General features: G+C 32.3%; 2 protein-coding genes across 2 annotated transcripts; one reads left to right on the forward strand and one right to left on the reverse strand.

Annotated features, from left to right (window-relative positions):
• The first annotated feature begins 1,220 nt into the window (after nucleotides 1–1,220).
• On the forward strand, nucleotides 1,221–5,004 carry LOC18034947 (auxin transporter-like protein 5). Its single transcript, XM_006422575.2, has 8 exons — nucleotides 1,221–1,577; nucleotides 1,671–1,856; nucleotides 1,967–2,079; nucleotides 2,172–2,355; nucleotides 2,465–2,562; nucleotides 3,141–3,348; nucleotides 3,433–3,690; nucleotides 4,358–5,004. The coding sequence occupies exons 1-8, from the start codon at nucleotides 1,422–1,424 to the stop codon at nucleotides 4,640–4,642; spliced, it is 1,488 nt and encodes a 495-aa protein (XP_006422638.1). The 5' UTR covers nucleotides 1,221–1,421; the 3' UTR covers nucleotides 4,643–5,004.
• Nucleotides 5,005–19,636: 14,632 nt separating this feature from the next.
• Nucleotides 19,637–20,702, reverse strand: LOC112096163 (glycine-rich protein 2). The gene has a single exon (XM_024179124.1). The coding sequence runs from the start codon at nucleotides 20,600–20,602 to the stop codon at nucleotides 20,012–20,014; it is 591 nt and encodes a 196-aa protein (XP_024034892.1). The 5' UTR covers nucleotides 20,603–20,702; the 3' UTR covers nucleotides 19,637–20,011.
• Nucleotides 20,703–26,359: the final 5,657 nt, after the last annotated feature.

The following is a 26,359-nucleotide window of genomic DNA, read 5'->3' on the forward strand; positions in this document are numbered from 1 at the left end:
ACAGATTTTTTGGCCACGCTTCAGTCCCATAGAGAATATCTCCTTTTCTTTTAGTTGTGTAAAGAGAGTAGGAGAATCTGAATGATGAAGCAAGAGAAGGAAGAAAAAAAAAATACATACATACATTTGTTAATGAAGAATATATATGGGTATCCGTATCATGCATGGAAAGAAATTTTAATTCTACCCACTAGAGTATAACAAACAAATGGCCCTTCCCAAGGGCACATAATCTAACAATCAATCTCCAATTGGCCTCATATATGTCCATATGTGCCCTTATTAATGCAAATAAACTATGAATTAATTGCTTGGGTTCAAAACTTAGAAACTATGCCTTATAAACATAAAAGGAAAAAAAAAAGATAATAATGTGCATAAGGAATTTGGGAATTTGAGCTTGTGAATGGCTTTGGCCATGTGATAAAAGCAGCTTTCTTCTTCTTATAAAGCGACCACGCTCGTTTGGCTGCAATCATGTGGTCTAATTTGTTATAATTTCTCCTTCACTCTTTTCTTTGCTTATTTTCCCTTTTACCCAATAATTTGTCTTCCCCCATGTACCTTGTTATTCTACAAATATTTTGACGAATTTGTTTTACTTTTACAATGCTATCCTTCGCCAACATTCACATCAATATTGCCGCGATTCTTTTTCTTTCTTAAAATATTGCAATAAATTATTAATCATAAGAGAAATTCTTCGCCAAATAAATTGCTCATTAACTCATCAGCCTAATAAGTAACAGAACTAAAGCTGGCGTTTAAGTAAGAATCCATAGCCATATATTTTTATCCAATTGTGTTTACATTTTTTGAATGTTAACTGTATCTAACGATATTGAAAACTTATGGATTAAAAAAGAATAATGACGTTCAAAACCTGAACAAAAAATAAATTTCCTGTAGTAGAAATTTTCTTTTATCACCTGGAGCCTTTTTTTTGGGGGGTGGGGTTAGAAAACCATTAAGAGAAGATTAGGCAAAATAAAGAGTCGTAATAATCAGCTCGGAAAACGGGGAGACCCGCTCGTGCGGCCAAAGCCACTAACGCTCCAAAGATGATTAGTGTTAAATTCTTCAATTACCCTTATATTAATTTAAAGCTAAACAACAAAAACTTTTAATTACAAAATAGGGCCCCAAAATTAGAATATTTTATCAAAGACCCGCAAAAGCGATAACTTTACACTTCCCAAAAGCCCTCTTAAAACTACCTTTCAAACACAGCCCTTTCCCACTCACGGAGACCCATCTCTGTTACTCCTCTGTCTTTGGCTCTTTGCTTATATATACTCACACACACACTACTACTACCACTTGTATATTCACTTCAACTCCACTTTCACTCTCATTCCAAGCCCTTCAACACATTAAAAAAAAAAAAAACTCACCATTAGTATTAGAGAAGCAGGGCTAAAATGGCAGCTGATAAGGTAGTGGAGACAGTGGTTGTCGGGAACTATGTCGAAATGGAGACTGAAGGGAAGCCACAGAACATGAAATCAAAGCTTTCCAATTTCTTTTGGCATGGTGGCTCTGTTTACGATGCTTGGTTTAGCTGTTCGTCAAATCAGGTTTTGTGTTAAACAGTGACCCCATTGATCAAAACGAGTGTTCTGTAGTTGTATTTATCTTGTGTAATTCGAGTTTTTTATTATACTATGCAGGTGGCTCAAGTGCTACTCACTTTGCCGTATTCATTTTCCCAGCTGGGGATGCTCTCCGGGATCCTCTTTCAGCTCTTCTATGGGTTGCTTGGGAGCTGGACCGCTTATCTCATTAGCATACTCTATGTAGAATACAGGACAAGGAAAGAAAGGGAGAAAGTTGATTTCAGAAACCATGTCATTCAGGTGAGCGATACAGTCACACGACGCTATGTTGCTTGTTATAAACATAAACTTGTACGTGTCACATGTTGAGTTGCTCACTGGATCGTTCTTTGTATTTTTATCGTGTTTAGTGGTTTGAAGTTCTTGACGGGCTCCTTGGAAAGCACTGGAGGAACGTGGGTTTGGCTTTTAATTGTACTTTTCTTCTGTTTGGATCTGTCATTCAACTCATAGCTTGTGCAAGGTATCTATGAATCTCTGACCCTTGCTTCATCGTTATCCTGATTTAAAGAATCTGAATTAATTGACTCTTTAATTTTGAATGGAAACTTGCAGCAACATATATTACATAAATGATAATCTGGACAAGAGAACTTGGACTTATATATTCGGGGCTTGTTGTGCCACCACGGTGTTTATTCCTTCATTTCACAACTACAGAATCTGGTCTTTTCTTGGCCTCCTGATGACTACATACACTGCTTGGTACCTCACCATTGCCTCTCTCCTCCATGGCCAGGTAATTAAACCACTAAATTAATGAATGAAATTTCAGCAGCCACAAGTGTGGCTAAAGCTCTTTAAACTAATGCAAAATGATGTTAAATTAATTAACTAAATGTGCATAGGTGGAAGGAGTTAAGCATGCAGGTCCTACCAAGTTGGTGCTATATTTTACAGGAGCTACAAACATTCTCTACACGTTTGGTGGACATGCTGTCACTGTGTAAGACAAGATTAGATTAAAGATCCCCGTCTTTTACGATATTTACAAATCTGGTCAAGTTTCTTAAATTATATTCAAATTTATTCTCTGTTCTTAGATACCCTACACTTTCTTTAGACGCATGATCTGACCATGTGATCTAATGACCAATCTCTTTATGTAAAAAGCATGCGTATAGAAGATTTTCACTTACGAGGGTTTTTTTTTTTTTGTTCCCAAATTGCCATTCTTAAGCGTGGGAAGCAAAAAGTCTGTTTTCTTGGAAACCCTAACTTTTTCCATTTCAATGCAAAAAGCCAATGATCTTTCTGGTTGCTTTTGCTTTTATCATAAGAAGAGAAAGGCCAACTGGCCAAGAGGGTCCAGCTTGAGTGCTTGACCAATGCATAATGAATAATCCTAGGTGTTTGATTCTTTTTATTTTTCACTTTTCTAGATGAACATGCAATATAGAGCCAAAGAAAGAGATTTACGCCTAGAAGATAATGTGCATTTATAGTAAAAATGATGTTATTATTATGGTTTTTTTTTTATAAAAAAGATGAAAATATTGAACATATTGCTGGTGTAACTTGCAGGGAGATTATGCACGCAATGTGGAAGCCTCAGAAATTCAAGGCCATATACTTACTGGCTACCCTGTATGTGATGACGCTAACACTTCCATCTGCAGCTGCTGTGTATTGGGCATTTGGAGACATGCTTCTCAATCACTCAAATGCCTTTTCTCTTCTCCCAAGATCCCCCTTCAGAGACATGGCTGTCATTTTAATGCTTATTCACCAGGCATGCTTCCATTACCTTCTATATTGCTTAATGTTTCAGGTTAACTTTTAATTACACTTACATTGTCTGTCTTTGTTTGTGCAGTTTATTACATTTGGTTTTGCATGTACACCATTGTATTTTGTTTGGGAGAAAGCAATTGGGATGCATGAATGCAAGAGCTTGTGCAAAAGAGCAGCAGCAAGATTGCCTGTGGTGATCCCCATTTGGTTTTTGGCTATAGTCTTTCCATTCTTTGGCCCCATCAACTCAACCGTTGGATCACTTCTTGTCAGCTTTACTGTCTACATCATCCCTGCTCTTGCCCACATCTTCACTTTCAAATCAGCTGCTGCAAGAGAGGTAATTGAACTATCAGAAATAACGTGAAAGCATAGCTTCCCATGACATAAACAGTCTAACATTACTAACACAATTCAATTTAATTAGAAGTCATTTATTTAATGAGTTTTTTGTCAGGCTTAGTACTCTAAAAGTTTGACTGGAATTTAAATATTTTAATACTAGTTGAATATATAAAATTGATTGTTTATTTATTAACAAAGAGTAAAGAACAAGAAAAACAGTTATGGTGGTCGCGTGTGGTCACGGTAAAGCAGACCAGTCCCCGGTCTTTCTCCTAAGTTGACACTCTTCGGGATTTAATAATCAATACGTATTAATTAAATATCAGCTCTTGATAATTGCAATTATGATATGCAATTGATTATATGATAAACGGGAGCAGGCTAAGCTCAGAATCTGTAACTTACAGATTCTGCTTTAGCCAGCTCCCAGACAAAATCATTTGCTCCCTTTTTTCTCCATATGCAGGACACCTGTGGTTCATGCATTGGGTGCTGTATGTTACAGAATCTGTAACATAGTAACCTCCATGATAAAAGTAGTGCAAAAGGCACAATATTCGCATTGCACTGCAAAATTAATGTCACAGAATGTTTAGGTCGTACACGATTGTCAGTGATTAAGTTGAATTTTTCTGATGGATGGCCGTGATGTGATCATGCAGAATGCTGTGGAGCAACCACCAAAGTTTGTGGGAAGATGGGTAGGGACGTACACGATCAATGTGTTTGTAGTAGTGTGGGTGCTTGTTGTTGGGTTTGGATTTGGCGGGTGGGCGAGCATGACTAATTTCATACACCAAATTGACACATTTGGGCTCTTTACTAAGTGCTACCAATGCCTACCACCGCAAGGAGTTCTGCCGCCGCCACCGCACTCTTTCAACACCACCGTGGCTCCGTCGCCTCACCACCAACCCAGCTTCAATCACACTCATCACAACCTTTGATTTGGCCATCCAATGCAGCAACATTTCGGTTGAGTTATCAAATGTTCCTCCCACACGGCTTCACATAGCATGCTACCATGCAGTGCATGGTTACATTGTGATCATGTTATTTAGAGAATTTGTATGGAGAGTTGAAATTAAAAGAACCCATCAATGTAATGTGTCTTCGGCTAGTAAAATGATTAGTAAAATTCCCATCCGTAAACATACACATGCCACCAAACATCTTCCATGCCTTTTCCTCTGTCTGTTTCATTTAGTTTAGTGAGTTTCTATGTCATATGCCTTCCGAGGATAACAAATATTGTATGCAAAATTGAAAATTTGTACTATTAGTTATGTTGTCAAATGCCTTACTACTCGATCCGTCATAAAATAGAAATTTCTGTCATGATATCATCTTTGCTTAAATTGGAACAGAAACGATCGAGCTTTGATTACATTATGGGCTATGGCCAATCCATGAATATAGTAATGATGAGCCCGCATGGATTATATAACAAGTTAATTCTCACCCAAAACGCAAACCATTTCGATAATTAAACACTAGCAAGAAAAGATTGGTGTCTTTGTAGAGGCAACTGGGCCATCACCACATATCTTACAAAGGCATGCATTTTGTCAAACATTTAAAAACAAAACTATCCAATAGTATAATTGTATTTAGGTTCAACACACAGGGTAAACATGGGACTTTTTTTTTATTCTTCCCCCTAAAGTTACACTCTTAAAATTTCAAACCAACGGCTCTTTACATAGAGAGTGTCACGAGGCTTATCATTTAGCTCGTTGATCCTAAACAAATTTGATCTTCAATTTCAAAATCTTCTTTAGTTCACTTTGTAAAAGAAACTCTAAAGCTCAAGTAAACTTTGATCAAATTGTCAATCTTCTATGTTCAAAGAGTTGTTGGTCCGGAATTTAACAAAATTCCTGTTCCGTATTTCAACCACATGCTATAATATTATGCTGTTCGTGAATTTTATAGCTGATCTAATTTGACTCTGCATCCGAATTGGAGCTGTTCCCTGAATCCCTCACAATATGTTAGATTGATAGATTTGCGTGGGCAGAAAAACACAGCTTCAACACCAACAATGCCACAGTACAATATTCCAAAATACACAAACTACAGCAACGTAAAAACAAAACAAAAGCATGCATTTCAGTCCAAACTCGCTTTTTGACCATAGCATAGTAACATATAGCAGGGAGAACTGATAAATTACATCACACTAAATGACAACACATATCATCAAGTTTTGATCAATTTGAAAATTTTGAGCCACGCAGATTTCGTTTAGCACATTGGTTCCAGGACCTTGAAAACGATCATTCATGCAATAAAGCTAAATGCATGCAGCATGAGGCATTGCTAGCTAGCAGAGAGGGAAAAATCAATAGTGCGTAAAACCCCTTTTTTCCCCTATGCTTTTTTTTTTTACATGATTGTAACTTACTAATAATTAGAGAATGTTGTGGGTGACGTAAGTGCTGGGGAATGTTGCTCAAATATTAGATCATAAGGCTGCTAGATGTATATATAGACATTTATCAAACAGTTTTTGCAGTGTGGGAATCTAATAATGAGCTCACATTCATGAAATAAAGCTTGTGAAATTAAAGCAGCCCAAAGCTTCACTTTTATGAGAGACTAGATTCTCTTTGTAAGAGGCTAGCTAGCATGCGAACCCAGAAAAAAATAAAGCCTTGTATCTTTTCAGTTTGAAGCTGATCCATATATTCCATTGATCTATGGTCTTTGATTTGTTTGTTTCCTCTTTTATTCCCTATACTACAAGACAAAGGGATAGTGATATTTTTAGCAAGATGGGAGACATGCCCTTTTGATTTGTTGTAGAAGCCAACGGCAGAACCAGAATTCTCTAATCAAGGGGGCCTTTTTTTTGTTTTATATATAACTACAGGAAGGGGGGGGGGGGTTTCAAACTATAAAAAAGAAAGTTATTTTTATGATTAAAATTGTTAAAGATGTACCGATAAAAGGATAATTTTGTATTGAATGACAACTAAACTGGGTGACAATAAAAATAAGTATAATTTGAAGGTCACATTTAAAAAAAAATATTTTCATAGTCATTTTAAATTTTTCCAACAAGGTCTCTACATAGTTCTGTGGCCGAAGAAAGTACTAGGATTTTGTTTCTTCTTAGTTATTGTGTATGCGTCAAAGATACAACTTTGTCTGTCCAACAACGACCAAATAAAATGCATAGTATGTATAAATTTGTGTGAGCAAATTATTGGGCAAGATTGTTTCTATCACATTGTAACAAGCCTTAATGTGACACCAACAAAATTAACGCACTTTTTTTTTTCTACATAAAGATTAAAGAGAGATTATTTACATTTCATATGCTATCACTCTTCTTATCCAAGTTACATGTCATAAAGGCATAAAGCAATGGTATTAAACAATAATGGGAGTTTAAAAGCCTCTTTGATTCAAATTGATGCACACTATTTTGCTTCATGATAATTGTCATCTAATTTCTTCATTCAAATCTCTCGTTGTGTATTGTGGAAGTACATATTTCTCTCTCTTCAAAAGTAGATCCTTCCTCTCTTAGAATAGATCGTTTAGTCGCAGTAATCATGGCCTACATGAACGGAGGAACATTAAGAGCGGAGGTGCCACAACACCTACAAGATTTGAAATTTTTTTTTGGGTATATACACAAACTATGAAAAAATTAGTGTGACAAGTCTACATTGGTCTTCGCATACTTAGTCTATAACTTTATATATTGGATAAAAATATAATTTGGCCCCGTAGACATTTATTATGAGTTCTGCACTTGATGAGATATATCAAGACAGATTCTAACACCTTTAACTCTATTAGAACATCACAAAAGACTCATTTAATATTACTCTTTAAATACTTATTTACTTAACTGTATGACAAATGAAAAAGAAAAAAAAATAAGTTCACTCTTAAAAGACTTTTCAATAAGAACAAGTTTATATTATTTTAATCAATTTTTTCTCTCACCAAATTCAACTACCCTCTCTCTCTTCAATAATGATAATATAAAAACATATATTATTTGAAGAGGAAGAAGTCACCTTTTAAATATTGAATAGATAGAAGGACAATTAATCTCGTTTGAAGAGTCTTTTAGCATTTTTATTGCTAATGTGCTATTTAAATGAGAAGTGAAATCTCATTTGAAGAGTGCTCACTAAAAGACTTTTCAAATTTTACCCTTAAAATATCTATATGCTTACCTTATGATAGATAAAAGAATAGAAAAATAAGTTTTTCTACAAAAAAAACTCTTCAAATAAGAATAAATTAATATTATTTTAATCAATTTTTTTTCCATACCAAATTTAATTACTCTCCATTTAATTGCTCCAACTATTTCAATGAAATCTTTTTTTTTCTAAGAAATTTTTTGTTGATTTAAAATATTATTATTATGTTTTAAATATATTTCTCTTTTAATAATTCCTAATATGTTTTTCTGATATGTTTGTCCATTTTTAATTTAATACATACTAATTGGAAAACAACCAGTAATTAATAAATTAAAATTTTAATGTTAGTTTGAAAATTACTTGAAAAATATGCAACATTTTGAACAAAAAAACGTAGTGAGGTGTTTATTAGTTTAATGATATTTAGTAGAGTAAAAAAAAATACCATTAAATAGTTGTTATTTTATTTAAGGAAAAAATAGTAATTATAGTCTTTATAGCTATTTTCTCTCTCCAATAAAAAAATAATATTGTTTGAAGAGAGAGAATTCCACTCAACAAGAATATCACCAAAAGGATCTTCAAATTTTAGAATGGGGATTCAGTACTGAATTAAGTTTTTGCTGAGCACTAAATCAATGGCTAGAATTATAGTTTGTTTATGGCTAGAATTATAGTTTGTTTATTTATCTATTTGCTTGCCTATACGACAAATAGGAGAGTGAAAAAATAAACTCTCATCTAAAGGGCTCTTCAAATTAGACAAATTAATATTATTTTAATCAAATCTTCTCATCACCAAATTTAATTACCCTCCATTTTATCTCTTCAACTACTTTTGTCAAAATCTTGGTTGCTAAGTAATTTTCTATTTATTCTAAATGTTGTCATCATCATCATCATCATCTTTTAATAATTCTCTTAATGTGTTCTTAACACGTTTTTCCCATTATGTTTGTCCATTTTTATTTTGATACATGTTAATTGAAAAAACAACTAGTAGTTAATAAATTAAGCATACAAAGTTACTTGAAAACATAAAACAATTTGAAGAAAAAATATTTGCCATGAGATGTGTATGAGTTTAATAATACTTAATATGGTAAAAAAGCTATTGCTAAATAGTTATTATTTTTTATTGAAAAGAAAACTAAATACTAATTATAGTTGTTCTCTCTCTCTCTCTTTAAAATTATTAATACAAGAGCCATAAACTCACTTGGCAATATTAAAAATTGAGAAGTATATCTTATTTAAAAAATCTTACTTGAAGTGTTTTTCGGAGTGTTTAATGCTAATCTGGCTCTTTAAATAAAATGCAAAATCTTATTTGAAGAGATTTTCGGTGATGCTTAAAGAGTGAGAAGTATAACTTGTTTAAAGAATTCTAATTGAAGTATCTTTTAGATTGTTTAATAGTGATATGGTTCTTTTTTTTAAAAAAAAATTACTTCTAATTTGAAGAACTTTTTAGTGATACTCTTATTATTAATCAAATTTGTAACGTAATAATTAGAAAACAAGATGTTTATTCAAATATTTTGATTGTATCTTGGTTGAAATTGCTTGCAAATTCCCCGTGTTCACTGATGTAACTACCATTGGATCATCAGGAAAACCATATCATATTTGACATTAGAAAGAGCATTAAAACACACCCAAATATGAGTAAACAAGGCCAGGCTAAGCTAAATTGCTTGGAAAATATGCACTCTAATCTTTCATTTACCCTATTGTTCTGGTGAGTAAAACCTAAAAGGAATCTACAGTAGAATTTTGTCATGTATACATTTATTTTATTGTATATTATATTTACGCAAGTATACATAAGTCAACAAAAATACAATTTCATAAGTAAATAAATTATACTAGTATTCACTCCTTGGTTATCAGTAACATTCCCAAATTGTCTAAATACACCCATCTCTCCTGTTCCAAAATTCATCTTCTTTCGTGAAGTGAAAGATTTATTAACCCTATTCAGAAACCAAGGTGGTGTAATCAGAGTGCAACCCGGTGCTCTCATAATCACTATTTTAATATTTTAAAATCAAAATAAGCCCAGCCCGTGAAACTCTCGAGTCTGGCCTTTTTCCTTGACCATGATTGAGAAATTTGTTCCAATGAAGGGTATTTATGAACATATATCTGATTATTAGTAAGAAAGTAATGTGGCTTTAATGAATGGCTATTATAAATAAAATAAATGTAAAGAGTCAGTAATGCATGATTAATAAACATTAATGAGCACTCAAAGTTATAAGTGCATGAACGGTTAGTAAACAATAGTTGTCAAATAAATGTTTACCAAGTTTCAAAATTAAGCCAAAGCACAAAAATTACAAGCATGACAATTATTAATTGGTAGTGGCAATTACAATGGCAAGTGTTAAGATACTGGTAGCTGTAACTTACTCCTCTCGTATGAACATTAACATAGTGGTGGGGTTCACTTGATTTTTGTGAGAAGAGTAAGTTACAGCTGGTTGTAACTTAGTTGGATCCAATTAGAATAAATTAAGATCAAAACAGAGAACGAGAATTAAAATAAATTGTTTACATTAACTGTAGGAATCAAAATGAATTGTATTACCATTAACGTATTTATTTTGTCTTGAAATTGTAAGTTGCCAAAATAACTTTATTTGATTATTGTCATTATTTGTTATAAGGGTTACTTTTGGCCTACCCCCTTCGTGAAGTGACAATCTTCAAATCGCCCCTCCTACTATTAAAAACATCAAGCTACCCCCTAAAACTTATTTTTTTAAGTCATTGACCGCCGTTGACTCATAAAAGTACGAAAACACCCTTACCTTAACAGAATATTCTTGTAACGGCATTGTAAGGATAAAAAAAAAAAAGGTTGATGTGTGACTACTCATTGGAAAAAAAAAAAAAATTGATGTATGATTAGTCATTAAAAAATAAAGTGTTGAAATGACTTAATGAACCTAAATAAATTGATAGTTTTTCTAAATTAGACATTGTAATTAAATAAAGGGAAATTATCACTGGTATACCCTAAAATGTCACCGGTATCAAACATACTACAACACTTTTCACTTGTATCACTCGTACACCCTAAATTGACAAAAGATTTCTGGCGTCCACCTTTCCGTTTACTACCGTTAAGTTCTTAACGGAATTTGAGCAAAATGACTATTTTACCCTTTTAACTTAAAAAGACAAATTTGCCCTGAAAGTGAAGCAATTGAAAATGTAACCGTTGGGAGCCAATAACGGTTACATTTTTGGCTATATAATGACCTAAAACACAACAACAAAAATAGTTTGCAACATTCAACCAATTTGCAACAAGAAATCAGCCAACATTCAACCAATTTGCAACAAAAAATCAGCCACCACACACCTGATAATCTCTTTAAATTTAACCAATTTGCTACTCTTTTCCAACTAAAAACCAGAAGCACATTAACAAATCATTGATCCATCACATGCCAAGCAATCACATGCCAAGCAATTCATATGAAAATGGCCTCCAGTGAAGCATCAAGTTCTGCTGATAGTGGACATACCAGATATTATAAAGTAAAATGCCAACCAAAATACTGCAAGTGTGGCATGCAAGCAGTGGCTCTAGTGTCAACCACATTGCAAAACCCTAATGCAATGTTTTGGTCATGCAGGTGGAAGCATTATGGAGCGAGGCATTGTGGATTTTGGGAATGGTTCACTGTGGAATCTCTCATATATCCTAATATTGATGGCGCAATGCCAGGGCAAAACTTGAAGCTGAATGATGATTTGGTTAAGATAAAGAAAAGGCTAAAAAGCATCGAAGGAAAGCTTAAATGGATCCTAATTGTGCTAGTGTGTGTCTTTGTAATTGTCCTTATGAGAAAGTAATGTAACACACAAAGTTTGTATTCAATAAATATTCAACAGTCATAATTATCAACTAAAATATTAATCTAATCATAACATATCCAAAATATGCAGATAGCAACATATCTCCTTCAAATACATATTCCAAAAACCAATTCGATAGCTTAGCTCATGCAAGAGCATAATTAAGTTCAGTTGATATCACATAACTAGCATAACAGTTAAGGAAATTGAAGTTGATAGATTGTTTCCAACAAAACATTGCAAAATGAGCATCAAACTCATTACAAAGCACATGTGACAGTGGATGCTTGTGATGGATTCTGTGATTGGCTGACTTGGGATAGGTTGACATGTGAAGTCTTTCCTATATTACAGAAAAGAAAATAAATTAAGCTCCTTATATTCAATTATGAAATATGATAAAAAAGAAACGAAATTCAACCTCTTTTTTTGCTTGTTCCAGCAACTCCAACAGCGTTTGCGCTTTTTCTTTTCATCGATCCAGCACTGGAGCTTTTACTTCGATCACTTGGTACATGGTCTCTCCTCGCTGTATTTCTCGTTCTTGTTGGCTTTGATGGCTGGCTTAAAGGATCTGCTGACTGGCCTGAAGAATTTCCAATTGACAGCTGAAAAAACGTAACTTCTGTGTTAGATGACAATATAAACAATAAACATAAATGAATAAAACTAATGGACTAAATAGATACCTGAGAATTAGTGTTTGTAGCTTTGCTTGGCCTTGCAACCGATGGTCTCAATGGACAAGATCTTACATTGTGGTTCGAGCCACCACAAACCGAGCAATTGACAAAGAATCTCCTGCTGCGTTTTTGAGGTTCAGTGGCTGCTCTCTTCCTACATTTCTTTGGCCTTCCAATCTTTTTCCGCACAATTGGGGCATCAATTAAGGGCCTATCACCATGCTCCCATGTCCGCTCATCGGGAATTGGACTAAACATAACTGAATATGTATTAATGTAGGCTTGCTTGGTAAAGCAAAATGGAATATACTCCTCAATTTCATGCCTTGCATAGCCTATGGCAGCCATAGCATGACAGCAAGGTAAGCCGGCAATTTCCCAAAACCCACAATCGCACGTCTTGTCCTCCAATTTCACTATAAACCTCCTAGCTGGATAATAAGATTTATCCATGACTTGAAAATTCAAGTCTCCCGAGGGTTGCACAATCATTTTTTCTCCTTTCTTGAAAGTTTGATCCAACTCTTTGTAAATCCGAGGAGCAATAGTTTTTTGCCAAGTATTTCCCTCATTTCTTCTCTTTGTAAATCTTCTCATCAGTCTGCATCTAATTTCCTCAAGCATTGACAAAGCAGGCCTATCTCTATAAGGCAAAATCCAACTGTTGAAGCACTCGGAGGCATTGTTATCAGTCTTTTCTACCTTGCAGTTTCTGTCGTATGTATGCATAGACCAAGTGTATCCCTGCAGCTCTCTTTCCAACCAATTATATGCTGCTAACTTTTCCACTTTGATATGTGCCATTGCCTCCTCATAATCATGCTTGTTACTACTTTTTGCTGCCTTCCAAAAAAGAGTCCGCAAGTTGGCACCAGCATGTTCTTTCGCAAAATTAGCATACACATGCCTACAACATGCCCTATGATAGGCAGTAGGCCATGTGTTCGGAATTGCATTCAACAGCCCCTTTTGCCTATCACTAATAAATGTTACCTGTCTTCCATTATCTAAGTAGCTATGCAAATGATCAAGAAACCAAGTCCATGTTTCTGTGTTCTCAATCTCGCATACACACAATGCCAATGGAACTATCCCTTTATTAGCATCTGAAGCAACAGCAGCCAACAAAACTCCACCATATTTTCCCTTTAGGTGACACCCATCGATTCCAATGAACGGTCTGCAGCCATTCAGAAAAGCATTTCTTTGTGCTGGAAATGCAACAAAAAATCTTTGAAATAGACATTTCTCTGGAATAGTGACTGCATCACATAACACTTTGCAAATGGCTCCGGGCTCAGCCCGATGAATAGCTGCAGCATACTGAAACAGCTTCTCATAGCCCTTGGAATGGTCACCATATACTAGAATCCTTGCTTTTTCTCTAGCCCTATACATTGTGAGCTTCTCAATCTTCAACCTGAATTTTTCTTGCATATAATTCTTGAGAAGAGATATCTTGACATTTGCATCAATAGCAACATGTCCCTTTATCATTTCAGCAACCCATGTTGAAGTAACTTTCACAGATTTCTTGGTAAGCTTGCACTCATGCTTCTTCTGATATTCCCGCAGCCAAAAACCATTCCTATCATTCAGTCTTGCACCTTTAACAAACCATGGACAGCTAGCCTCCTTACAAGTTGCAAAATATCTCCGCGGTTCACTATATTTTATGCTAATGTTAAACCCTTTCCTAATCATAACCTCATGTAACACTTGTCTAAAGTGATTCACATCCCTAAACACATCACCTAATCTCAACCTATGTATCCCATCAGCATCTAATTTATACTCATGTTTCTCTAAATATTTTGTAAACTTCACACTGCCAAGATTGATGTCATCATCAGAAGAGTTCACAACCATTTCGACTGCCCTAGTGTCATCATCTAGTAAACCATCTCCACCTCCGTTGCTATCACTCTCGCATTGGCTGTCCTCACTGCCCTCACTATCATCAATGTCATCAACAGACACAATATCATCAACAAGCATGGTAGGTATTGGTTGCACAACAGGTTCCTCACCATCATTGTCACTTCTTTTATCTGACCAATCTGATAATAGTTTGTCTTCATCAATTTCACCCTCATGAATAGTTGCAGTAGCTTCGTGTCCATAACCCCTTTGCATATCATCGAATTCATCTCTGTTACTCACCCCTTCTTGATCTGTATGCGTAACTTCTGGTGTACCTCCATCATTCAAGATATCTATAACTTCTGAAGACAGGTGTACTCCTAAGTTAAACAGCAATGATTGTATTAACGGAGCATCTAGATTTTGAGGGCATAAAACAGGCACAACTTCAACTTCAAATGTAGTAACACCCATCAAATTATGAAACCCAAATAAACATTTCAACCCATATTCAGAATCTAAAACAACCTTGACTTTACTATCTGGGTTCATAACAGTCAATAAGATTTTACCAACTGTATCTAACCCATGTACAGTAGTTATCTTCAATGCCTCAGCCTTTATTCTATCAACAGTCCAATCTTCAGGGTTAATCATACCGACATGATGTTTTTCTCCTTTGAAAGAAATCACTAGCTTCATTGTTGACATGTCTACTGTAATCCCAAAAATAACAGAATGTGCTTAAATATGGATCCTTTAAGCTTTACACACACAGCGTAGGAAATAAATATCATACAATATGCAAAAAACCAGACCCTTAATATGCAAGTTGAAAAAAGCCCCAATTAGTTTTAACGAAATACATGTAACAGCCAACAGACCCTCAATATGCAAAAACCAGAACCGATATCATTTACCATATAAATGCACTTCTATAAACCTAAAACATTGATCACATAAGAATATAAATAACCCAAAAAATAACCACTGCTTATTTCTTCGTTTTTAACATTCTAGGGTTTGTAACAAAAATTAAATTCCCATAAATTCGGATAATTTCAAATTATTTCTTACATCTATTGACTAAATAAGAGATAAGAGATATATTGCATGAAATATATATATATATATATATATATATATATATATATATGAACATACCTAACAACTCGATGCTTCGCTCGCTGGATTCGATCGAAATCAGCTTACTCTTCTGTCAAGTTCCAAATCAATCTCCACAGCTATCACTTAAACTTGTTTGATGGTCAAATATTGAGGGTTTTTAGTAAAAAAATGGCAGGCATGCATACAGTCTTGCACCGGTTGTTCATATGCATGCAAACTTCTCTCAGTGTGAATAAAGAATGGGGAGGATGGACCACTTCTGTCTGTTTGTCTTTGAGTTACAGTGAAACGATGTCGTTTCTTTGTAACTTTTTATTTTAACCAAAATAAAAAACGACGTCGTTTTGTCTTTTTGTTTTTTCTTTTTTGTTACAGTGAAACGGCAGTGTTTTCGGGGTATTAAAACGACGCCGTCTTTCTTTGCAGCCACTTCTTTATTAAAATACTATATTACCCCTATGACGTCAGCATGTCTCAACGGTAGTAAACGGAAAGGTGGACGCCAGAAATCTTTTGTCAATTTAGGGTGTACGAGTGATACAAGTGAAAAGTGTTGTAGTATGTTTGATACTGATGACATTTTAGGGTATACCGGTGATAATTTCCCTTAAATAAATTACAAGACATGCCATCATATGTAAATTACAATAATGTCATCTTCGTCTTTTTCTTTTATTTCTCTTTATCTTTTTTTTTTCTCATCTTTACTCATTTGTCTTTTCTTTTCATTTATTTTTTCCTCATCCTTACTCCTTCTTCATCTTTTTCTTCATTTTTTCTTTTTTTTTATGTACATGACTCTCGTAACTTTTTTTCTTTCCTTTCATTTTTCTCATCCTTACTCCTTCCTCTTTTCGTTTCTTTTTTTTTTCTCATCCTTATTTCTTCTTCGTCTTTTTCTTCATTTTTTTTTCTTTCACGTACATGACTCCAGTAACATTTTTTTCCTTTCATTTTTCTCATCCTTACTCCTTTCATTTGTTTGGTGGAACTCCAGTAGTATTTTTCTTTTGTTCTTTGATTTTTTTTTTATATCTATATTTTCTTTAAGTACCTTTACAAAATGAAAAAAGAATAATAATGATAATAATAAAGAGGCACACTTCTAAACTCCACGAATTTTACAATAATAATGATATTTGGGATTATTTAATTTTAGATTATAAATATTCTTTAATCTTGAACTAACCATATTATTAATAATAGAATGAATTTATTTTATTATTGTTTATTATTTTCAATTTGATGAATAAGCAAAGGATTTGAAAAGTTCTGGATTGTGTGCAATGACAATGATTTTGGTGAGAATGGTTTTGAAACTTTAGATTAAGTTTGTGGTTGCTTTTTTCTTTTGTTCTTTGATTTTTTTATCCATATATCTTTTTAAATACCTTTGCAAAAGGAAAAAAGAATAATAATGATTATAATAATAAATATAAAATGTAAAATATTATTCTTTTTCCATTTATAACTTTAATTAATTTCTTTATTTATTTTTTAAACACAAAAAATTAAAATTTAATCAGTTTGAACAAAATTAGACATATAGGTGCAAAATAAAAATATTAGGGATGCATATCATAAATATTTTATGTGTGTTTTGAAAAACTTAGAAAGATTTGGGCCCATAAAAATTAACCCATATAAAGATTTGACTTTTTTTTTTTCCCGTTTTTTGACTGTTAGAGGAATGTAGAAATACTATTTTACTCTTTTAGCCGTTAAAAATAACAAGCAGATAATGATTTTTGAGGAGTAATTTGATATTTTCATTAGTAAAGGAGACAATTTGAAAATTGTTACTTCGCGATGGGGGCAGGCTGAAATTTACCCTTGTTATAACAACTGTGATTATTATTATTCAAAATAACAACAATATCATCATCATCATCAACAACAACAAAAATAAGAATAATAAGAATAGTAAAAATAATATAATATAGGGTGAAGTTATTTGCACTCTAAAAATTACTCTAAATACTCTAATTCTAATAAAAATATACATTACAAAAACACCCATCATATGATTTACTATTAAGGACAATTTATTATAAATCCATATTATATAATTAATTTGATTACCCATATAATATACTCATTTTCAATTTACAATTTTCATACTTTAAAGCCTAAAAAACTTTTTCTTTTTCTTTTTGCTTTCGCCCTTCTTCATCTTCTTCATCTTCTCCGTCTGCTTTGGCCTTTCGTCTTCATCTTCCTCTTCTCTTCTTCTTCTTCTTCTCCTCCTTCTTTATCTTTTTTTTCCCAGTTAGTATTTATGAAAATATTATCATGTTATCATCGTAAGTTATTTTGGATGTAAAGTTCAATATCAAACATAAATAAACAAAAAATTAATAATTAAAATTATGCAAATAATTTCTTTGCAACTTGACTTTATTATATTTTTGTAAGTATACATTAAACATCTTAAAATTAGTAGCTACATAATTTTATTTGTGTTTTAAATAAATAAAGTTAAGTAATTTAAATAAGGATCTTTTTAAGATTTTAAAGAGTGTACAAAATAAAACTCAATTTTTTTTTATAATTAATATATGTATGTGAGAGTACTAAAGTGTTCAAAGTTATATAAGTGATAACTATAATATAGAATGTGAGACTTGTTTTTGGGGCTAAGGAATAATATAATATAATATAATAATATTTTAATTGAGAATTAGGTGACATTATGAACTCTGATTGAGGTAAAATGAGGAGTTCAAGAAATGAAAATTTGTTTTCCAATCTCACATGAAAATCAAGTTACCATTCGTTATTAAGGATGTCAAAAAATACTTGCCAAACTCGAGGTCCAATCTAGAACTTGAATTTTATAAAAAAAAAATTATAAGATATAAATTATTTGAAATAATCATATTTATTTAACCTATTCATTACATATATTTTAAATGTTCAAAGTTCATTTTTTCATATATAATTTTATTAAAATAAAATTATAAATTATAAAATAAATTAAAAATACACATATAAATATAATACTGTAAAATATAAAATCAAGACACAAAAACTCCACAAAAAAAAACCAATCCTCAGCCTTTTTAAGCCCAACTCGAGTGTCCAAAAAACATACTCGAATCGGGTGTGAGCATTGCCATATCCAAGGCCAGACTCGAAATCTTTATTCTTAATCTAAAAAACATGCGAGTCCCATATATTTCATTTTCATTCTCACTTATATTTTAGCAAATAAACATTGTCAATTATTCACATCCCAAATTTCAAAATTCCGAACTTCAATTCCCGAATTCAGATGTTTCATTTTCATATTCCCATTGTGGATTCCAATTCTACACCATAAAGAAGTTTCTTGGCCTTAAATCTTGTGCAAGTAGAGTTTGAGGCTTTGAACCATTAGTTAGAGTTTGAGGCTTTGAACCATTAGTTGAGGTTGCAGATTCTCATAGCCGAAAAAGGAAAAAAAACGCATTTTCATTTTTGTCACGAAGCAAAGCATTAGAGGGGGTGGTGCACTTCGAAATCAAAATCAACTCCCATCTATGGCAAGTGAGACCGAATATTTCTATTGGTTTTCATACCCACTTTCAAACGCTAGAATTAATTGACCTTAAAAAGGATAAAGAACAGCATACTTCTAACAAGAAAAAGGAATACAACCACCATCACCACCACCAAAAACAAATAGAAATTGAGGAATGGGCACTTTCAAAGAATATTCTGTCAATATTTTATACGCATACTTTATACACTCCATTACCACAACGCTCTCCACAATACACCGCCAATCTCTGTCTTTATCATTTTCAATCACAAGAATTTAGCAAATGCAAATTAACCACGAACAAAGGTAAAAGCTCAAAATACAGTAATTAGCTAGGGCTGGACCACCAATACAACCATAAGAGAGATGAAAAACTATGAAACTACCATTATTGGGTAACTCTAACTCCAATTATTCATGTTCTCTGTGCGCCTATCTGTTTTAACCTTTCCAATAAAGAGAAAGTGAATCAATTCCCATGATCCCAGCTGTAAAATCCGTCCCCACAAATTGAAAGCAACTTGAAAAAGAAGCCCAAGGAAAAGCAAATAGGAAAAAAATAGTCTTCTTTTCATGGACCAATTTTCAAGTCTTATTCAAGACTTTCAAGGCTTCCTTCCCCCTTCTCCATTCATTCATGCCAAATAAAAAAAATCTCAAACCATTGCGTTAACATACAACCAGTAATAAGTCAAAAGCTAAACTTAACCGAAATCAGCATGTATTGACATTATATTAATGTATAAACAGAGAGAGTTAACAAAATAAAGCACCCAAATATCAACATTTTCTTTCATGTTGCATAATTCTCTCCACTGCCATCCTAGCAAAAACCCACCATATAACAACACTGATTTTGATTTTCGATTTTTGTAAACAAGAAAAACAGAAACACTTCATTCAAACCCAACCACCATAAGATTGTGCGACTCGTAAGTCAAAGAAACATAATCCTTCATCGCGCGAGTCACCATCAACAAAGCAAAAAGAGCCAAAAGAAAAAAAAAACAAAAGCAAACACCTAAATAATGACACTAAAAAAAGTTTTTTTTTTTTTTAACTTAAAAGACCAAGTCAATTGCTTGGATTAGGACAGTCCCTAGCGAAGTGACCTGATTCACCACAGCTATAACAATTTCCCCCGCCGCCGGTGCCGCCTCCGCCTCCGCCTCCATACCTCCCGCCGCCGCCGCTGCCCTGGCTACACTCCCTAGCAATATGCCCACTTTGCCCACAGTTGTAACACCCACCGCCGCCGCCGCCGTACCCACCTCCTCCATATCCGCCGCCGCCGCCATATCCACCTCCTCCACCGTACCCACCGCCGCCATAACCACCGCCACCTCTCCCTCCCCTGGAACCACCTCCTCCTCGACCACCGCCACCTCTTCCGCCTCCGCCTCCGCCTCCGCCACCGCCTCCACGGGGGCCACCCTGAACTGGGTTTCCGTTGGGACCGGTGACGTCAGCCGCCTTTGTGCGGGAGCCGTCAGATTCGATCACGAACTCAACCTCTTCGCCTTCGCCGAGGCTGCGGAAGCCCTCGACGCGGATCGACGACTGGTGGACGAACACGTCCTCGCCACCGTCATCTGGGGTGATGAAGCCGAACCCCTTTTGGTCGCTGAACCACTTGACCTTGCCTGTAACTCGTTCGGAACTCATGTCTGATAACGAAAAGAAAAACCCTAACCCTAGAGAACCAAGAATGAGAGAAAAGAGGCTTTGAGAGAATTATTGAAGAGGTGGGACTGCAGGGTAGTAGTTATATATATTCATTGAAGCTAGGGAACAGTGTGTGTTTGTCGCTGAGGATAATTATGTAATTGACAATTGGAAAAAAACTCATACACCTTTATTTTTTGATTTTTTCCCCTTATCTTCCATAACTTTCGCAATATCTCAATATCCTCTACGAAAATTTTTAACCAAAATAGCTTTCTTTCTTTTTTTCATAGCGGGCATTTTTTTTAAAATTTTTTATACTGAGAAAGTAAGTGTATTTTCAAAAAATTCTATTAATTTTACTATTTAAATATTTATTTTACTTACCTATGTGGTAAAAAAGAGAGTGAAAAAATATGTTATTTTTCAAAAGACTCTTCAAATAGAAATAAGTTAATATTATTTTAATCAAATAAATTTTTTTCAAAGAAAAAATAAATGATAATTAAAATACTTCTCTCTCTCCAACAAAAAATAACAAGATATAAATTGAAGAGAAATAAAGTAACTCTACAAAATTGAAGAGAGATAATTATTTTTTATTTGAAAAATATTAATTAAAGTATCTTTTAAAGTCTTAAATATTAATGTGACTCTTCAAATAAGTAATAAAATCTTATTTGAAGAGCCTTTTAGAGATGCTCTAATAAATACTATAAAAATCTATGGGGATAAAGTAGTAAAAGTATATGATATAAAGTGGTAAAAAAAAAGTGATAACATTTTAATTTACAAGGGGATAGGAATATTTCCACCCCACTATTTTTGTAAATCCACCACAGTTTAAAAAACAATTACAATGAGTTCACAATATTTTAAAAAATACAAATTAATAAAAATTTTATACAATTAATCAATTAAATCCTTCTATAATTTCTTTTCTTAAGTTCTTTTATCATATTTGATCATAAATTTTAATACAAATTTTTATTTTAATATTTATTATTATGATATAAAAAGATAAAATTACCCTAAAAAAACATGAGTATTAATTTTGGTATTTAATTAAAATGACTATCTAATAATTTCGGTATTTAATTTTGTGACTTATAATCTAGTATTTCTAAATGAAATCTAATTATTATTTCACTGTCCTTACGTGTAAATAACATAAATTTGACAGTCTAATAATTTATATGAGAATTGTGCCATAAAGACACTATGTTAATTTAATTAAAAAATAATATTCATACTAATAAAGTAGTATTAGAAATAATAAGTTTGGTACAAATTAGAAAAATATTAAAGTTAACGTAAATTCTTGATAATTTTACTTTATAAGAGTAAAATAATCAATTTAAACTTATGTCAAAGCAATCTTTGTAATCAAATATACTAAAAAAATCTAAGTCACAAAAAAGTGAATTAAGATATATTTAATTAATTAATTCTCCAAAGTTTTTCTTGATCTGAAAATTTTAAAAATAATGTGACACTTTAATAATTATATTTTAAAAATGGGATGGATTTGCAAAAAATGTGGGGTGGAGATATCATTACTTTTTACAAGATAACAAATGTTCTAATCTCTGAAATTTATTTTAATGAATAGTTAGACCTCCATTATTTCAAAAATTGGTATCAAAACTCTCTTTTATTAGTAAATTTCATCTATAAGGATATTAATGTTCTATAATCTTCATGAAGATAAATATATTATGATTTTTTTTTTATAAACGAAATTCAGTAACTATTACTATTTAATAGTGTATAGCTGTGTTTAAAACAAAAATGTTGACTTATTGTTTATTTTTAAAACTAATGGAGGTGATTATCTATTAGGACAAACTTTAAGGGCCTGAGTGTTATTTCAATTTATTGATTATTACTTTGCTTCCAGGATAATTTTTTTTTTTCCAGGATAATATCTAAGAGACGGGATAGTGTTTTTACTGTGTGATCTGACGGATGGGTGTTTTGATGGAGGTGAAATGGGCCGTTGGATCCATGAGTGGGGACTACAAGGCGTGTTTGGCGTGATAACGAAAAGACGTTTTTGCAGTGGTTTATGATTTTTGACTAAAACGAGCGAAAAGTACTTTTGCGAGAACATAAACAAAAAGTAAAATTTTTTTTTTCAATAATATTTGTTAGCAAGCATTTTTCAGGTAAGATATTAGTATTGAGGTGCTTTTGATGTGTTTTTCACTTTAGTAAATTTAAAACAACATATAAAAGTTGTGTTGGATTCTTTTATTAAAGTTGAAATAAATGATTTTAGAATTATATTTAGTTGTTAGAGTTGGCTTGTTTTAGTATATTTTATAAATGAATTCCACATTAGATATCTTTTTTATTTCATTTATAAATTCATGCTAATAATCAATGAGATCTAATTAGTAAATTCGTTATCATATATCCTCTCATTTAATTATAAAGATGGAGATAATAACAATAGGTATGAAAGGATGTTTTCGCGAAGCTCTTTATGACTATCATAATAGTGTTGTGTTTTCAAAAAAAAAATTAAATATTTAAAAAAAATCATTTTAAGTAAATTGATATATGATGTGATATCTATTAAATAAATTCACAGATTTTAAATTAATTTATAATTTATTATACCCCTCGTTCTACAACTATACATAACTCATTCACGCTTGCAATGAATGCAATGTTCATCAATTATAGATAAATTTTGGGATACGGGACGTTACTTATTTTAGGATTAAATTTCTAAACAAAATAAAACAATTCTAAAAGCATTTATGGATGAGATGCTTATGGTGGAGCGTTGTCCATAAATCCTTCCAAAACCAAACACACCATTAGTTTCCCCAGGGGGCTTTCTGGTAGAGGTGGTAAAAATATCCGCTTGATCCGGACCCGGATCGTACTCAGGCATTGTGGGTCAGGTAATGGGTATGAAGTCAGGTTGGTCTTGGGCATCACTTGATAAATTCAGAACTTAAATTTGATTAAAAAAATTATATGATATATAATATTTTAAATATTTATATTTATTTGACTCATTTATTATACATATACTTAAAGTTTATATTTTCATATCAAATTTTATTGAAATAAATTTAAAATTTATAAAATTACCAAAAAATAAAAAATATATACACATATAATATTAAAAAATATAAAATTTGAATACCCAAATTAAAACCCGGCCAAGATCCGGTCATTGTAATACCCGGATCCAGCCCCGGGGTTTTACCAAACCTACTTTATGAGAATGGAGATGAATTGGCGATTTTATCCTTTCCTTCCGAGGTGGATGGGTGTTGAAACTTGAAAGAGGACGCCCGTGGGGCCCACTAAAATATCCGTTGAAAAGACTGTCCCTTCTGCAAGGTGCTGTTTGTTTCCAAAGTGCTTTTAAACACTGATTTTTTATTTTTGGGTAAAAGTGATTTCCACAAAATAAAATAAAATCAGAAAAGAAATTGAAAACTGAAAAGTTTGGGAGACTGGTCAATAATGGTCAACACTGACGGTCAAAGAAACCATTAAGCATGTGCGGGATGGGACGGCACAGTGCTTCTTAATTAATTATCTTTTAAATTTTTCTTTTTTTAGGAAAAAAAAACTACATGACCACTAATTATAGGCATTTGTGTCATTTTATTTAAAAAACTAAAAAATAAAATAAAAGACCTCACGTTAAAAGACCTCTCTAAAAATTAAGAGAAAGCCATTAGCCATGTGATTATTTTTTTCTTTTTTTTTTTCCGATACGAGCCATGTGATGAATTAAAATCTCTGTTTATACTTTAAATATAACAATTTTCTTAGAGATGGGTAAAAGTTTTCATCACCAAGCCGAACAAATTGAAATTTAGAAATAGTTCAATTTTAAACCAATTGATTCTTAATTCAGTGTAATTTTTTTAAAAAATAAAACCAAAATAAAAAAATAATCTTTTAAAAAGTCTGAGAGTCAATTTGATTTGATTCACCGTAGTAATAATGGTTCAAGTTAAATTACTTTAAAACCAATTTTGATTTACTCTGAAACATTTATCTTTATATATTTAAAAAAAATGAATGTAATTTGTCAACTTCATTTATGCTTCGTTTCCTAAACTGGAATCGGAATGAGCTGGAATCGGAATGGGCAGGAATGAGAATGAGCTGAAATGAGAATAAGGAATGGGAATCAAAATAAATTGTTTACTTGAACTATAGGAATCGAAATCGAAATGAGCTGGATTGTCATTAATGTGTTTACTTTGTCTTAGAATCGGAATCGGAATGAATTAGATTGTAACAAATTACTAAAAAGTACTTAATGGATTATTGTCATAATAATTATTAAGTAATATATTAATTAATTGTAAAAAAATTTAATTAATTATAATAACTATAATAAAAATTATTATAAAAATATATTAACTAATAATATTAATATTAATTACTTAATTAAAACAATATATTAATTATTGTGATTATTTATTCAAAATTTATAATTATTGTTAATAATAAATTAATATATAATTAATAGTAATAATTATATCATTTATTTATTTAATAATACTAATTTTATTAATTAATTATAATATATGAATTAATTATAATAGTATATTAATTAATTAATTACAATAATAATATATTAATTATTAGTAATAAATATATTATTTAATTAATAATAATATATGAATTAATTATAATAATATTATTATAGTATATTAATTAATTAATAATATTATTATTAATTATTGTGATTATTTATTCAAGAACTATAGTTTTTAATAATATATTTATTTTATTGATAATAATATATTAATTAATTAATTATAAAATAAGACAAAGTGAGTATTTTTAATTTTAAGGAGGACAAAATGATCAATCTTAGAAATGTGAGACTCATTCCCATCTCCCATGGGAATTAATCTCCCATTCTCCATTCCCAAATAGTGGTGGGTCTTATCATTTCGATTCAGATTTCTGTTCCATATTTACGAAATAAACGACATCAATCATTCCGATTTTCCAATCGGACAAGTAAAGGCACCGTTATAATAAAGAATTTTGTAGATAAGTTGAGATTACCCAATTATCTTTTAAGCCCCTCTAATAAAATTTTTATCTCCAACAGTATTAATAATTTTAAAGCCGTTGGATCTGAAAGTTTTTACTTGATTAATCAAGGAGACAATTGATTTTTATGGATTTAAGTAATGGTTTCCACGGGGTTGCGGTGTGTCTGTTGGATGTGACAATTCAAGGGGGCAGAAATTGAATCTGGCAATGGAACGTCAAATTACAGCTTTTCCCAAAGCTTTTCCAGGAGAGCGATCCATCAGGTCTGGTCAAACATCAATGGCTCCTTCTTTGGGGGAGTCAGGGAGTAGTATAATAGTACCACGGCTGCAGCAATGGACAGCTTGATTGCTTCAGGTTGTTGCTTGCCGTGCACACGTTCTTCATCTCGTCGGCAATGATTAATATTGTCATTGCCTTTTTATTATCGTGCAGTGTCAATATTTGAACCCAGATGGACTGCTTATATTCTTTAACTTTGAATACGAGAGGACGAAAACATTCCCACACAAAAATGAGCTACCACTCAACTGGCGATTGGCTTCCAAACATTATTTTTTTTAAATTTTATTTCCTTAATAGATTTTTAATATCTTACTTAAACAATCTAATCAGTTTCTTTCATAGTAAATTATTCCTGCTTCGTACTTTGATTGAAGGTATGGGTTCAAATTAAAAAGCAAGGCTTAAATTAATCTGAAACAG

Source organism: Citrus clementina, unplaced genomic scaffold (assembly GCF_000493195.1).
Source record: "Citrus clementina cultivar Clemenules unplaced genomic scaffold, Citrus_clementina_v1.0 scaffold_8, whole genome shotgun sequence".
Classification (NCBI taxonomy): Eukaryota; Viridiplantae; Streptophyta; class Magnoliopsida; order Sapindales; family Rutaceae; genus Citrus; species Citrus x clementina.